At 37.5% G+C, this 14,708-nt stretch overlaps 1 protein-coding gene across 2 annotated transcripts in view; it reads right to left on the minus strand.

The window, feature by feature from the left end:
* The window catches only part of LOC112983666 (versican core protein), a 114,967-nt gene that overhangs the window by 53,624 nt on the left and 46,635 nt on the right, over positions 1 to 14,708 (minus strand). For both annotated transcript variants that reach the window (XM_026100936.2, XM_064501557.1), the window contains exon 7: positions 2,008 to 5,214. In XM_026100936.2, the coding sequence (XP_025956721.2) occupies positions 2,008 to 5,214 (3,207 nt within the window). The remainder of the gene's footprint in view (positions 1 to 2,007; positions 5,215 to 14,708) is intronic.

Below are 14,708 nucleotides of genomic sequence, written 5' to 3' on the forward strand. Positions count from 1 at the left end.
TAACTTTAACTCTGCATATAAACATCCACAAACATATGAATGCATTCACTTGCAAATATGCATGCACAGCTTTAGAAAGTTTGCGAAGACACAGAAGGTAAACCTTGAAGAAAGTCTATCCTCAGGACTAGATCACCCAAGCGAGAACAAGCATAGCTATGGAAGTGGCTATGCATTGATCCACTGTCCTTCAGATAGTCCAGTTTGGATTACCAATTCACAGAATCATAATATCCCCACTGCTCTGAGGAAAATGTAAAACAAGACCCTCCTTGATATACGTACTGAGAAATCTTGAAATATATACCTTGTACATTATTGGAAGAAAATATGAAGTTTCCACACACTCCAAAACCACATGACTTCCTCCCATCTACCTGAAACATATAACTGCTCAAAGCAATCTACTCTCCTGTGTGCAGTAACTGTAGAATAACCTAATAATGTAACAGAGGAAACTAGTTCACTACTGTACAGTCCAACTATTATTAAGTTCAATTCACCAAATTTCCACAGCTACAAAAGTATTCAATAGGTGGCTTAAATCTAGTCTTCAGAAATTACCTTCTGTTCTGACTTACCAGACTGTCTCATTTAACTGTGACTTCCCATACACTAGCAATATATATAACTTCAGCCAAAATAATGATAAAGTATCCCAGAAACAAATGTTTAAATGTAAAAATAACAGAACTATTATTTTCTGACATACAAGGTTAAACCACCACTGATATAACTGGTGCAATTAGACATTTTGTAAATACAAAGTAGCGTAATAAGCATGAAGTAAATAAAGATACAAAATCCACTGCATGAAAGGTTCAACAATGATGCAGCAGATCTCAAGGGATCTACTGTTCCCTTTTGATTTTTGAAAATAACTCTGCTAAGCACAATGCAACCCCTGACAAAATCAATCAAAAGATTTGCATAAATTATGATATCTGTGTAAGTCCTTCAGAGATACGAAAGTTATGATCAAGAATCAATCAGAAAACACCTTGTTCTATAACCATTCAAAATCAGCATATATAGTTATCATATATAAGACGCACAAAATGTATTTTTACTGTGTTCTTTCTGAAAAGAAAATAATAATTATAAAAAAATTAAACAGAGTGCAATATTAAAATAACTATTTTGAGCTTTATCACTTTTGTCAGCTTTCTTATCTCATTTTAAAAAATAAGGTTTTATCAACAGATCTTAAATAACGACCAGTTGACAGGCTTCTTTAATTTGAAACTGTATGGCCTTCAGCTATTATATTACAGAAACACATTCATCATAAAACTCAACAGTTCATCACTACTTCAGCAGTTTCTGTTCTGGATACCCATGGAATTGAAGCTGCGTACACATATACAGTGCCATCAGCTAAAAAATATGATGAAACTGTATAAATTATGTCAATTTGCATCACAGATGCTATAAAACAGTCAGAAAAATATTATGATATGCTACAAAAACCTGCAAAAATCCTTCCCTCAAGCCACAGGAGATACACCTGTGAACATAACAAAATGTCTTAATCTTTTTTAGCTGACTACACTGTAAATGGCATTGTTAATAGCTACAGACTAATGGAATGTTAAAATAATCTAGTGCTTCATTTAAGACCAGTAATGCATGGAATGGAAGCTGTGAAATTAAAATGCTTGTTTCACAGATAGCTGAAGTTAAATCAGTGACTTGACGACATCATATAAGAAAACAGGAATATAACCATCATGACTCTTAATAGGAAATACAACAGTGTTTCATCTTCATTCTTACATAAAAAAGGAATCTGGCCCAAAACCATATATATTACACATTTCTAAGTTTTTTTTAACGGATAGAAAAATAGACCTACCAAAATTTAGTAAGTTGCTGTCTAGATAAAACTTGGTACTTTGTATGCTTCAGTGATCCAAGAAACACCTCCAGTATATTCTAAAATACACCAGTTTGTTATGATAAATTGTCCATTGTGCTGGACTGTAGGTCTAAAAGGCAAAATCTTACCTGTATCATTGCCTGTGATTTGAATAACATACAATCTTATGTCAGTTCCACTATCAGGGGATGAAGTAGAAGGAGAGACCTCTTGAGGCTGTAAAGCCTCTGTGGCCTCCTTCACTTTGGGTGGCACAGTAGGTCGTGCAACTGCAGTAGCAGTTGATGATGTGAAATATTCATTATCAATTTCTGGTTCTGACATCCTTCCTGTCAAATCATCATCAGCAGTGGCTTTACTGGGAGAAATAGATTCATCAATTATTATGATGTCACTACTTGTTACTGCCTCGTCATCCTCAAGAATGATACGTGGTGACTTTGGGGTAACAAAAGGTTTGGATGATGAAGTAGGCTGAATTTTGTCTACAGCACTAACGGAAAATGCAGTTACATCACTGAAGATTGTCTTTTCTGTTGCATTTGCTGAAATTGTAACTGATATGATTTCTTCAGGTTCTTCTGATACTCCTGAACCTTCCAGAGTTTGGCTTGGAGAAGCTCCCAACGTCAGAAGAGTAATGCTTTCTGCAGTAGAATGACCTGTTGGCACTGTATGAGGGGGCAACACAGATTCCCAACTCACTACGCTGCTGTCTTCTTCTCTGGCAGGGGTTCCTCTGCTTTCATCTGCTTCTGCTTGGGTACCTGCCATTACAGACATTGCTTCAGTGATCTTTTCTTCTTGATCAGCAGCAGTTACAGCTTTGGAAGTCACTGTGAGGTGCGAGCTCCCAGTGCTAGTTTCAACAGGTCCTAGAACTCTTCCATAATCTGTCAGCTTTACTGCAGGCACTGATACTTCTGTTGCTGGATATGTCACATCATAGGCTGAACCTGTCTCATCCTGTTTATCTTGAACAGTTGGTTGAGGTGATTCAGATTCTGATGTCGTCTTTTGTTCATGTATTTGAACAGATGTCACGGGTAAAGTAGAATCTGTGGAAGTATCTGGTTCCATATCTTGATCTTTCGTGGAGAGTTCCTCTAGAAATACTTCGCTATCTTTTGCAGTTGTTTCTGTTGCTTCTGTATGAATGGCACCATCAAAAGTGGTCTGATCAATAATTTGCATATCTCTAGTCATCCCACTTTCTACAGTAACTGGAACTACAGAAGCATCATGTTCTTTCTGGGCAACTGTAGTACCTATCTTTGTTACATCTGTAAATACTATAGATTCCTTTGTCCCTACAAAGCCAACTGATGGTGTTCCTTCTATGTCTTGAAGAGCTGCAAATGATTCCTCCTCAGTTACTTCTGCAATGCTTGTCTGGTCTTCCTCTGTCACTGTGTATTTTGAAACCTCCATCTCAGTAGAGACGTCTTCATCAGCAGGTGTTGCTACTGATTTCTCAGTAGCCCCTCTTTGTTCAACTTCTGGGGTAGGAATGGACATTCTCAAAATATACCCTGATGTTTCATACCCTTCATGTTCAGTGACCTCCATGATTGTGGGCATAGCAGTTACTAATTCAGTATCACTTGAGGACCTAAAAGGCTTTATTGCTGCACTACCTTCATCCACTGATATGTTGGATGCTGTGATCAGTTCCAAATCTGAAGAGCTGCTTGTGGGGAAGACACTTGTAATATCTTTACTCTGATCAAAATCAGCTGATACAGCTTCTTCATCACCTTTTGTTTCCGTTGGCTCAATGCTTATCTTAATTTCGTCTGTTATTTCTGAACCTGTTGCTCCTGGATGCTTTGTACGTTCTGTAATTTGCCCTGGAGCGGATGTAGGCTCCATTCCAGATACACCATCTTCTGTACCTGACTCATTTATTCTCTTAATATGAGATGACTCTTTTGTTATATGCTCCTGATCCGTTTCTGTCAGTAGCCATATGCTGGAAACTGGAGGAGGGGGTGTGAACTCACTTGCAAAATGTCCCTCAGATTCTGCTGTAACAGAAGCAGGAATGACTGTTGTGGCATAAGGGATCATAACATCTATTGTTCGCGCTTCTAGTTCTTTTATTTTTTCCTGTTCCTCTAAAATGGCTGATCCTTCTGTTTGTTGAGATGAGTGGATGATGGATGTAACACCCTCTCCAAAGCTTTGTGGGGAAGCAGCACTTCCCAAGAGAATGATGGCCTCAGATCCTGTCTGTTTAACAGGTGATAGAGAAAATGATGTAGGTATTCCAGATGGCATGGTAGGCTGCACATCTTTCAAGTCCTTTCTGCTTCCTTCAGCTGATGCTTCATTATCATCAAACAGAGTTGCAGACGAACTAAATTTAATCAAGTGAGTTGACTCATCTGCTGTAGAAAATTGTCTGGTGGTTACCACATGCTCATCTGAGAACGTTTCTGATACAGCAGGAACATCTGATTCTGGGATGCTACTAGTAACCATGCCAGAAATTCTATCAGGCATAACAGTGTACATGCTTTCACTGCCCTCCCCCTCTGTAGTAAGATCATACTGATCAGTGAATAAAACTTTGGGGATTACAACAGTTGTAAGTTTCTTGTCAGATTTTGCTTCCATTGATTTTTTTGTGGGTTCTTTTGTTGACTGGGTACCAAGATAGTTTTTCTCTTTTGTTAGTGAAACTGAAGTCCCTGTCCTGGGAAACCCTCTCCGTGAAGTTGGTACCAAGCTGTCTGTAGGTGTCATCATAGGACCCACTTCTATTTGTTCAGTCTGATCATCAGCATCATGCTTTTTTGAATCTACTGTTTCAATATCTTCCCATGAACCAGCAGAACTTTTAGCTACAGTTGTGCTATCCTGAAAAATGACAGAGGTCAAGAAAGCGTCCTCAATGCTTTCAGACCTACCTTGTTCCTCGGGCAATTCTGCTTCAGAGTAAGTGTGCTCCAGTTCCAAAGCTGCAGATGTGCTCTCTGTTAAGCTAGGTGAAACATCATATTGAGTCCTTCCCAGTGTATCGTAAGTGCTTATTTCGCCATCTGTGACAGTCTGAGGTAGAACGGTGGTTAACTTAATGTTCTCCATAAGCACCTCCATTTCCCTTTTTTCCTCAGCCAGGCCAGTAGCTATTTCTTCATCTTCTTCGGTCTCTAGGGTTGTTTTCTCCAAATCTGGGACCTTTGTTTTGGTGACAGCCACTTCAGTAACTGAAGCCTCAAAAACAGGAGGTTTAAGAGTAACTTTAGCAGATGATGGTTTCACACTGTCTGACGCAGTTTTCAGAGATGTACCCAGCTTAACAGTTGTAGACTCTGGTATGATTTTTTTACCTTAAAAGAAGAAAAAACAAACATGTTAAGGTGTTAAAGAATCATTTTGTAAGAGCACAAACAAATGTTATTTGAATTCAGTCTGAATGTTCCTAACAAAACTAAATGCTACACTGAGAAAAAACACAAAGGTCAAAAGCTTTAGACAGATGGTAGAATACAGTAGAGCTTTGAATGACATTATAAAATACCACATTACAATGCTGCAGAACATCCAACTTGGATGAGTTTTCATTAGAGATGAAATGAGAACAGTAGCAGTATTCTTCATATTTATTATTTACATAATTACCCCTAGAAGTCCTAATACTATACATGTACCCATCAGATAGCTAAATACTGATCGGAGAATAAAAACATTTATTTCATGATGTCATGAATGAGCAGTACTGCAAATCTGTGGATTTTCTCCAACTCAAATATATAGAGGGAGTGAAATACCAGTTTGGTTTATTTTCAGCACATAATTACAAATTGCAAAAAGGAGCACTCACAGGAAAACATGCTTCAGCAATAGAAACAAACATGCCATGAGAAAACACAATGCCACAGGACTTGCTGCCATATGTTTAAATTATACTGAGAAATTTAGATTATGGAGAAAGGTGAGAACAGTAAGCCCTAGGATCACAAACTTAGTACTATAATGATGTTGATCTTGGAAAAACACTTCAAAGGTATACATTTGAACTTCCTTCACCCACAAAAGTTTTTCTGTGGGAAAGTTGCACATGAAAAGACAGAATATTGAACCCTGTGAACAAGGGGGTTACTAAGTAACTATGCTTGATCCACAAGAGACACAAAGTAAAGCCTTTCCAGTAAATCTAACTGCTATGGTTTAATGAACCTTGCTCCTTGTCCACTCCTTCTGCCAAAGATTTCCACCCTATATGAGAAGGAAATGTGTGCCAACAGGCATTCCACTGCAAAGTCTGGTATCTGGCTTCAAGCCAGTGATAAAGGTGAGTATGTGCTAAGAAACCGGGATTTACTCAGGAAAAGCCTAGTGAAAACACCTTCCCTTCTGCCAATTCTTCTACCAGGTCAATAACCTTCAGAAGGGCAATAGGAACAGATAGGTGGAAGATGCTAACATCTTAAATCAGTGCTCTTAGTTGCTAAGAGAACAAGAGTCAATAGCCTTATATGAAAGTAAGTCAAGAGCAAAATATGGTCCTTTAAATCATACTAAGCGTATGAAGAATACATTAAACAGGTTTTTTTTATCATCAGGACTAACTGCTCAACAGACCAATACAACCACATCTATAGCTTATTTCAAAAGAAAATATTGCTAAACATCCAGTTGGGTAAAGAAAACTATTCCTCAAACATGCAAGAAATGCAACAGTTACAACATTTTATGAGACAGCCTTGAAGCCAAAAGCTCAGTATTATAGCTGTGAGTTAATAAAAGAGATCAGGATAACTCTACTCAGTGTAAAGTATGAATAACAGTTCAGAGAAAAAGTGAGTTCTGAAATTAGATTTTTATTGCCTGACATACAGGCATGATTATGTTCTAGATGACGGAGCATTCTCTTATTGACTGAGGACTTAAGGAACACAGGAAAAATTTGAGTATGTAATAGTATGAGCAAAGAAGAGGAAGAAAACAAGGGAAAATTTTAGAAAGACTCAATGGTAGCCCTATATTTGTGTAATGACATTTTATACTCAAGCATACCCAGCATGTATGCACAAATCAGTTATTTTCACACATCCATGTCTAATTAGGTACCCCTTTGATATTTGTATATATGGATCCTGAGTGCGTAAGTTAGGGTCACTCAAATATTTGTTTAGTTTTACACACCAAACTTTGAAAATGCCACCTTTGCAGGCAAGCTATTTGATTTTATCCTGAAGTAGACAGAAGTGACTTGCCAGATGCTGGCAGACTTACAGAGTAGGAAGATGGGGGTAAAGAATTGGTATTTCAGCCTCCTTGAACAAGGAGTGAAAGTGAAAAGGTAATTACGAGGGTAAAAAGATATGACATTGCTATGGCTAAAGGTAGTGGTGTTGTTTCCCAGCAGAAAAGGGAATGGGTTCTTTTCCCTACTGTATGTTAATTTCATGTGTTTGTGGTTTTATAGAGAAGATTTAGCTATTTATACACTCCTTCTTATAAGGCTTATGCATTCAGTTGAGCAAGAAGGAGTAAACTTCTTAAGATCTCACAAAGGAAAGCACAAAGACTAAAACAAATGATTTTAAATTTTGGGGTGCTAAGACTTAAAATGGATGTTTATTACTCTTTACAATGCCTGTGTTATATGAGTGTGAGACAGTGTTCATACAATCAAAAAAATAATAGATTGATATGCTTGAAATTTTTTTTCATCCCCAAGTGCATGAGGGTGGCTTAAGCCAGTGAGTTTCACTTCAACACAAGTAAGTTAATATTGTTCTACTGACTGGTAGTGACTTATTATGCTCTGATAACTGAAATCATTTCCAATTGTGTGACCCTCTCCTACTCATTTTATCTCTACAAAAGAATTCACAGATCTGTCTTATGGCTCTTTTTTATGCAAAATGGAAAGCAGACAGCGTAGTCCTGTATTACCCCTTCTAACCACAAAATGAGTTTCCTTAATGCAGACAGAGTTTGTTTTGAAGCAAACATCAGTTACTCATTCAATGTCCAATTAACACATTTCAAGTGACAATGAAGATTACTCTTTGAAAGAATATCAGTATCTAATATTCTATAGCAAAGCTAGACAAAAATGAGGGCATAAGAGCAGATTTTAAAATCTGTGAAGAAAAAGCTAATTTTGTTTCAGCACTGCTGGGTACTTGTGTATGCTTATTCACAACTGTTTGTGTAACTTCCCACTTTCCAAGGAAATGTTAGGAAGTCCCAGAGATTCACAGATTTATGCCTGAGATGCAGTCACTTATTATTCATCACTCATTATCTGATAATTCCTTAACAAAATAAATATCTATTTATGAAGAAAACCAGAACAAATACCAAAGATATTTGATTCAGCAAATACTCATTTGCACACTGCTGAAAAGTATTTACTTTTAAAAAGTTTATCAACAAACAATCAAATTTTCTCATGTGCAAACTGGCATGAGTCTAGCAATATCCAGAGAGCTGTTCAACTTCCAGGACAACTAGAACTGTGCTGGCATAAACAGGAGATACAAGATCCTTCATAGACTTCCTTTAAGTTTGCAAACTTTTTTGAGCAGATCAAAAAAAGTTGTTTTTCATGAAGAAATCTATTTTTCCCCCCAAGAGAAAACAAAAACCCTTAATGCTTTTTTTAATAGGCTGAATGTCAGTTTTAACTGTCATCTTCTCCACCCAGATGTTTTACATTACTGTAGTCCTTGCAAAATGCATGCAATATGTTATCTCTTTTGTCCTTCTTCTAATTCAAGACATGAGGCAGATTTTCCTAATAAAATTCATCAGTCTATTAGCAGCAAGAAAGCAAGTTATCTCACCAGCAGCTGTTGATATCAAAGACTATCTTGCATTTTTTAATTAATTCTTTTAATGCTATGAACAACCTGAATAAAGTTGCTTTTGGATGGAGTATGTGGTTTTGTAAAGATATTATATGCTTTCATTCCCTATTTATTTTATGCTTTCACGGTATAGCCTTTTTTTCACCTTCTTTCCCACCATTATTTAAACGGGGATTGAAAATAATGGAGCAATATTAAAACTTAATATTTTTCCCAAGGAAAGCACACTATACAACTTGAGAGTGCAGACTTTAGGATACCAAATAAGGATTTTTATATGAACTGTGCTATTTAATAATACTTTCAGGGTATCTAAATATACTCTCTGGAGGAGAAAATGCTTACTTTAAAGCTTATATATATATTAATTGTAATTGATAAATAGAGATTTTCAGGATAACCAGCTTCACAACATTTTTAATCACTTGTCTAATTTGAGCCACATGAACAGTTTCTTTTCACTCAGCAGCATTGCTTGTGTGCTTACATTCAGGTATATACTTAAGAACCTGGTCAGACATAGACCCTACAGTTAGAAAACGAATTATTCTGAGTCATTGCCAATACTGAAGACAACTAAAAATTGTCTTAAATCAGAGCAAAATCTGAAAATAGTGAAATCTTTCTGTGAATCATAAAAGACAAAAGAAATTCTTCCAAAAAATCACTTCGTATATGAAGAGAGAGTCAAAATTAATCACTCAATACCTTCCAGCCCATTTGGAGCATGATGCCTATTTCGATTTCTAATTTCTAATTTCCTTTGTGGTGAAGGTGAGGCAGAGGAAGGATAACACACACATGCACAAACAATTATCTTTTAAAAGATAAAGGGAGGCCAAGTGTGGGGGAAGAGACTCACTGACAGCCCTGGACCTGATAGACACATCAGGAGCACTTTCCAGCATGGGAAGGGGACTCTGTCGGAGGGGACTCTAGGATTGCCTGTCACCATGCAGGAGAGTGCAAGGTGCTCCTTAAGGAACAGTAGGCATCTGCAACTCTGGTACAGGTAGTTTAAGGAAAAAAAACTGAACTGCCCCTTCGTGCTCCTTATGGGAAAAAAAGGTGTCAGGAAAGGAATAGAAAAATTTAAGTATTCACCTACATTAACAGTTTTGTTTGTTGGCTTAATTTTTATATATTGTGATCTGTTCATTACTGGTTTTGGCTTTTATAAGTCTGTTCTCTGTCCCTCCCCTGCTACCCGCCCTGGCAGGGTGGACAGTCTTGAAAGTTCCTGTGTCTCTGAGAGTTATGCCAGTGGGAGTTTAAATTACTGCCAGGCCCTCCCAGACTGGACAAGTGGAAGAGTGAAAACAGACCAGAAAAGAAATACTGGCCCTCCAGGCTACAAATTGAGCCAGAAACCTTTCATTATTACCTACTCATTCACTCAGTTCAGGAAGCAGCAAGGTGGACAAAGGATGTGGAGTTTTATTCATAAATTATGAGATGTGTGATGGCACAAGGAAGATTCAAACTCAGATACTCCACCTATAAGATTTTCCCTCTAACTTCAAGCATATAGTCCCACCTATCCATGCTGTGCTTTGATATCAAAACAAGAGTCAAACGTAATAAGAAGGAAAAAAAGAAAAGAATAACCTAAATTCAGTATCCTTTGCCATTTACAAATCCGTGCAAAATTAGAGAAATTAAATGGGATTCTTAAAAAAAAAAAAAAACTAAGCTAATGATCTATGCTCTTTGTAAGGAAAAGTGTAACAAAGGAAAGAAAGATCATGCATCCTCTTCACACTCTCGTCCAAAGTTCTTTTCTTCCAGCAAAGAAAACAGCCGAGGCATCAGCTCTATTAGTTCTGTGAGCACAAATACTCTGCGTAAAACCACTCGCTGTTTCATAACAGGTTTAGTCAGATGGTTAAAAGGTGAAGAATATGTTATCTCCCATTTTCCCCACATGTAAGTGCAGTTCTGTGAATTCCTATCAACAAATGAGCAATAGTAAAAGCATTACTCTTTCCATGCTGTTGAGAATAAAACTGCCAAAGAGGACAAGGAATAGGTGGGCTTCTTTAGTCGGCTCTTCCCATAGAAATCTGTGTCCCAACACCAAATGGAAGTAGCAGTCTTTGTTTCCTGACCAAGGAAACAGATGGAAGAATAAAGAGAGCCAAGAATATCACTCGAGTCAGGAGCTGACACCAAAAACTGTGCTGCTTTGCTCTCTTCACCTAATGTGGGAGGGGATAAATTACCTGTATGCCCCATGAGCAGTACACAGTTCCCACAGTAGTGAGCAAACATTAAACAGGAAAAACGATTAATCTCTTCTGTATTTCAATAGCAAAAGGGAAGATTCAAGCTTTACTTCTTCACTTTGTTACTTCTAAACCCCTCCTTATGTCCTGATCCTTTCAGTGATCTGAATGAACGAAAATGCCTTCAGCAGTGTCCTCTTCATTTTCATCTTTCCCTCTTTCCATGCGCTTATGATTTTTAGACTCGGGGACTGATCTTCAGGAACCCAGTGTTGATTCACTTGGACAAAGGCAAGTTCACGTTCTCTGTCAAAAGGTGTGTATCCTCCTGAAGCTATACCTCCTAAGGCGCTGAAGAGTTTCTCCAAATATACTTATCAGCTAGGTAAAGTTTAGAGGACCTGGTTCAGGGAATTGATGGATAAATCAGGTTATCTCTGTTTATACTTCACAGCACACTTAAAATGTTAAGCTTTATTAATGTAATCACCACCTCCTCCTCCTTCTAAGGGTGAGGTATTTTGTTTAAGTCCTGCTCTAAGTTTGTGGCATACAGCACAGGATTGGCTGAATTCCTTCACAATATGACTGAGGTAGCGTGAGATAACAAACATGCTGGAAGCTGTTATTGTGCACATCCTTTGTAATGTTTGCCTCTTGCTATAAAGCCAGTAGAGAGCTTTAGGGACTTATTCAACCTGCACCTTGTCCAAGATATTACTGGAGATCTTTGCAGGTATGTAGGTTTTGCTAAACTGCATGTCTGAGAGAAGCACAGAGATTTATCTTCTCAGCAAAATAATAAAATCCAGAGAATTGTCACGTGAAGATAGCTGCCTCAGTAAGGCAGTTTAAGCCTTCACCTTCACGTAGGAGAAATGAAGCATGAGCAGAGCTAACAGCCTATGGCCAGTCATATGACCCTGATATGCTTCCCTACTCTAGGGTATTTCGCCCACGCTGATACTGGACTGAGCTGACAGAATGGTGAAATACTTTGGCTTTATGTTCAGCAATCTGTTGTGTTTCTTCTAAGTTAAACTTTCTTCGTTCTTTTCCTTAAGACTGTTTGCTTTACAATTTTGCTTCCTGGGTTTTGTCATGTCTGATGTTTTCAGTATTCTGTGGTCATTCCAAAATTGAGCAAAAATCCACAGATCTGCCCATAATACAGTCAACAGGCTGATGTCAGGCTGGATATATTTCTCTCCTCCAGAAAGTGGCTGGGACATGTAGCTACTGGTGGTTGCCGTGGGGAAGACAGAACTGCCTAGTTATCCAAAGTTTTCCAAACTAAGTCCATGCAGCAAAGGAGAAGACAACATTCTCTCTGCCAACTTCTGAGCTATGTCTAAAACTTGTAGGCTTTCTGTTACCAGACAAGTGAAGTACAATCAACAGTTTCTAGGCAGTAGCCTGCAGCCATGGTGGCTGATGCTGTAGGACCTCCCAAAGGTTTTCTCCCCACTCCAAAGTCCTCTGCAGAAGAACAGTACTTGCAAGCTGCCTTACACTACATGCACACAGACATGCTGAAACACCCTTACTCGAACTGACAGTACTGTCAGAAACAGAGGGTTTGGGTTGGTGGGCTTTTGAGGGGGCAAGGAAGAGGTTTGCACAGAGACAACAATTCTTCATTTCCATCATCTAACAAAGGTCTGCCCTGTTACGTACTATGAAAGCCATTGCTTCCTATGTTTCTCCTACCAAAACTATGCTCTGACTCTGAGCTTTAGACAGACAAAGCATCAAACAAACAGGCCCTCAGTCACAAGCAGAGGATGACTTGAAGTCACCCTTGATGTGGCTAAGTTGAAACAATCAAAACAATGTGGACTTTATTCAGTGAATGAACACATAGGACAACACGTCTTAGAACTGGAATTTTCCAATTTCCAACTAAAATGAAATCATAAATCCAAACCAAAATGGGAAAACCAAAAAGAAACAACAAAGCTGCATGAATCAGAAAGTCAAAATGAAAAAGCAGTTCTGAAACAAAATGGTCAATCCAGAAAGAAATGAAGACAAAATGGTCAACATGTGTTTTGAGTCAGGCAAAAAATGTTTTCCTGAAAGGTTTGCCAAAATCAATACAGGTCCATGAAATTATTCAGCTTTAAGTATTCAGGATTTCTCAACAAAACATGGGTTTATTTTTCAAAAATTCAACTACCTCTATTTATGAACAAGTTAATCAAGTTCACTTTTGTTACAGGTATTTAAAACAAAAACCTTATGTATTTTGATTAGTGTATTTCTGTAGTGTAATTTATTCTAGAGATGCTACAGTATAAAATACCTAATCCAAAGCCTCTTGAAGTCAGTGGCAAGATTCCCACAGACTTCTTTGTGTCAAATCTTGAGAGACAGACAGGGAGAGAACAAGAGAGAATAAAAAAGAAAAATATTTTAAAAAACCCATATCTCTATGCAGTAACTAGCCATTAAACAGGTACTCATTGAAAGTGAAAGAGCTTTTGCTGAAACAATGTTCTATTCAATTACAAATAAACATCAGTTTTCAGCAACTGTTCTTCTACAACTCTTTAAATAATTTTATTTTACTGAAGAAAAGTCCTATATGTTAACACTACAAACACTTTTCTTCTGATGATGGCCCTCAAGGAGTCTTAAGTACTTAATCACGTGCCTAACTTGACATTTTTTGAAGTCTCATCAGATACCTCATTAGGTACATCTTAGAAAAAAAGAAGAACTAAAGAGTCTCTATAAGGAGAAAGTTTTGGAGGGATGAGATAAAAACATGACTAATGTTTTAGAAACTCATAGTCATGTGGTTTCTGTAGAATAAAAATATTTGTGATCAAAGTAATGAAGGTCTTTTATTTTTTTAACAAGATTTTATACTTTTAATCACAAATTATTAGTCTAAGCCTCTTTTACATTCCAAAGGTCAAGACACTTTTTAAAATCTGATTTTTGTAACCAGAATAAAGTTGAAGTTAAAATCCTGAACTTAACTGTACTACAGTTAAACATTGCCCCGGTTGGTTGTGTTACTGAAATTAGTGCCTACTGCTTGTAACTTCATCTTACTGCTTGGGTTACTTTTTAATGTATTTTAATCTATATAATTCATTTTATAGAATCATTCAATTTTTCAAAATATGGTTTAAGGTTTCTTCTAACTTAACCACAATTTAAAATTAATATATTGAGGTTTTCCATCAATGAGACTTTTAATCACAAAATAGGAGTGAAGACTGTAAGTTGGATTGAAGAAAGAGATATCACCTTTGTAAATATAAGACCTGTTTTTGTAATGATTAAACCAGGTGTCTGCTTGGACACAGATCTATTGCTTCAGAATACAGGAAAATTCTAGGGTTACCCTTATACTTTCGAGGGCAGAGAGGGGTTTGTTCTGGTGACCTTACTGAGAGAGTATAAAATCACTCAGCATGAGTAAAAGTGGCAGATACATATCCTTAATCATTGCCATTTCACTTCAAACTAAAGGCACAGCACGTGGCCATACCACTCTCTAAGCTGAGTCAATGGGAACTTCACTAGCTTTCACACAGGAGGCAGAGGAAACTACTGGGACACAGTGAAAATGTGACATCACCATTTTCAACTGTATGAAACATCTGTTCTGCAGACCTTCAGCACTGGTGCTACCTAGATCGCCAGCTTGATCTTGCCTTGCTCACAGAGGAACTCTGTGCCTTTCCCTTTAGCAGACCTTGATCCCATAAAAGAATGTAATGATATCCCTTTTTTATTCTTTTTCAACAACAGAAAAGG

This window comes from Dromaius novaehollandiae, chromosome Z (genome assembly GCF_036370855.1).
Source record: "Dromaius novaehollandiae isolate bDroNov1 chromosome Z, bDroNov1.hap1, whole genome shotgun sequence".
Lineage (NCBI taxonomy): Eukaryota > Metazoa > Chordata > Aves > Casuariiformes > Dromaiidae > Dromaius > Dromaius novaehollandiae.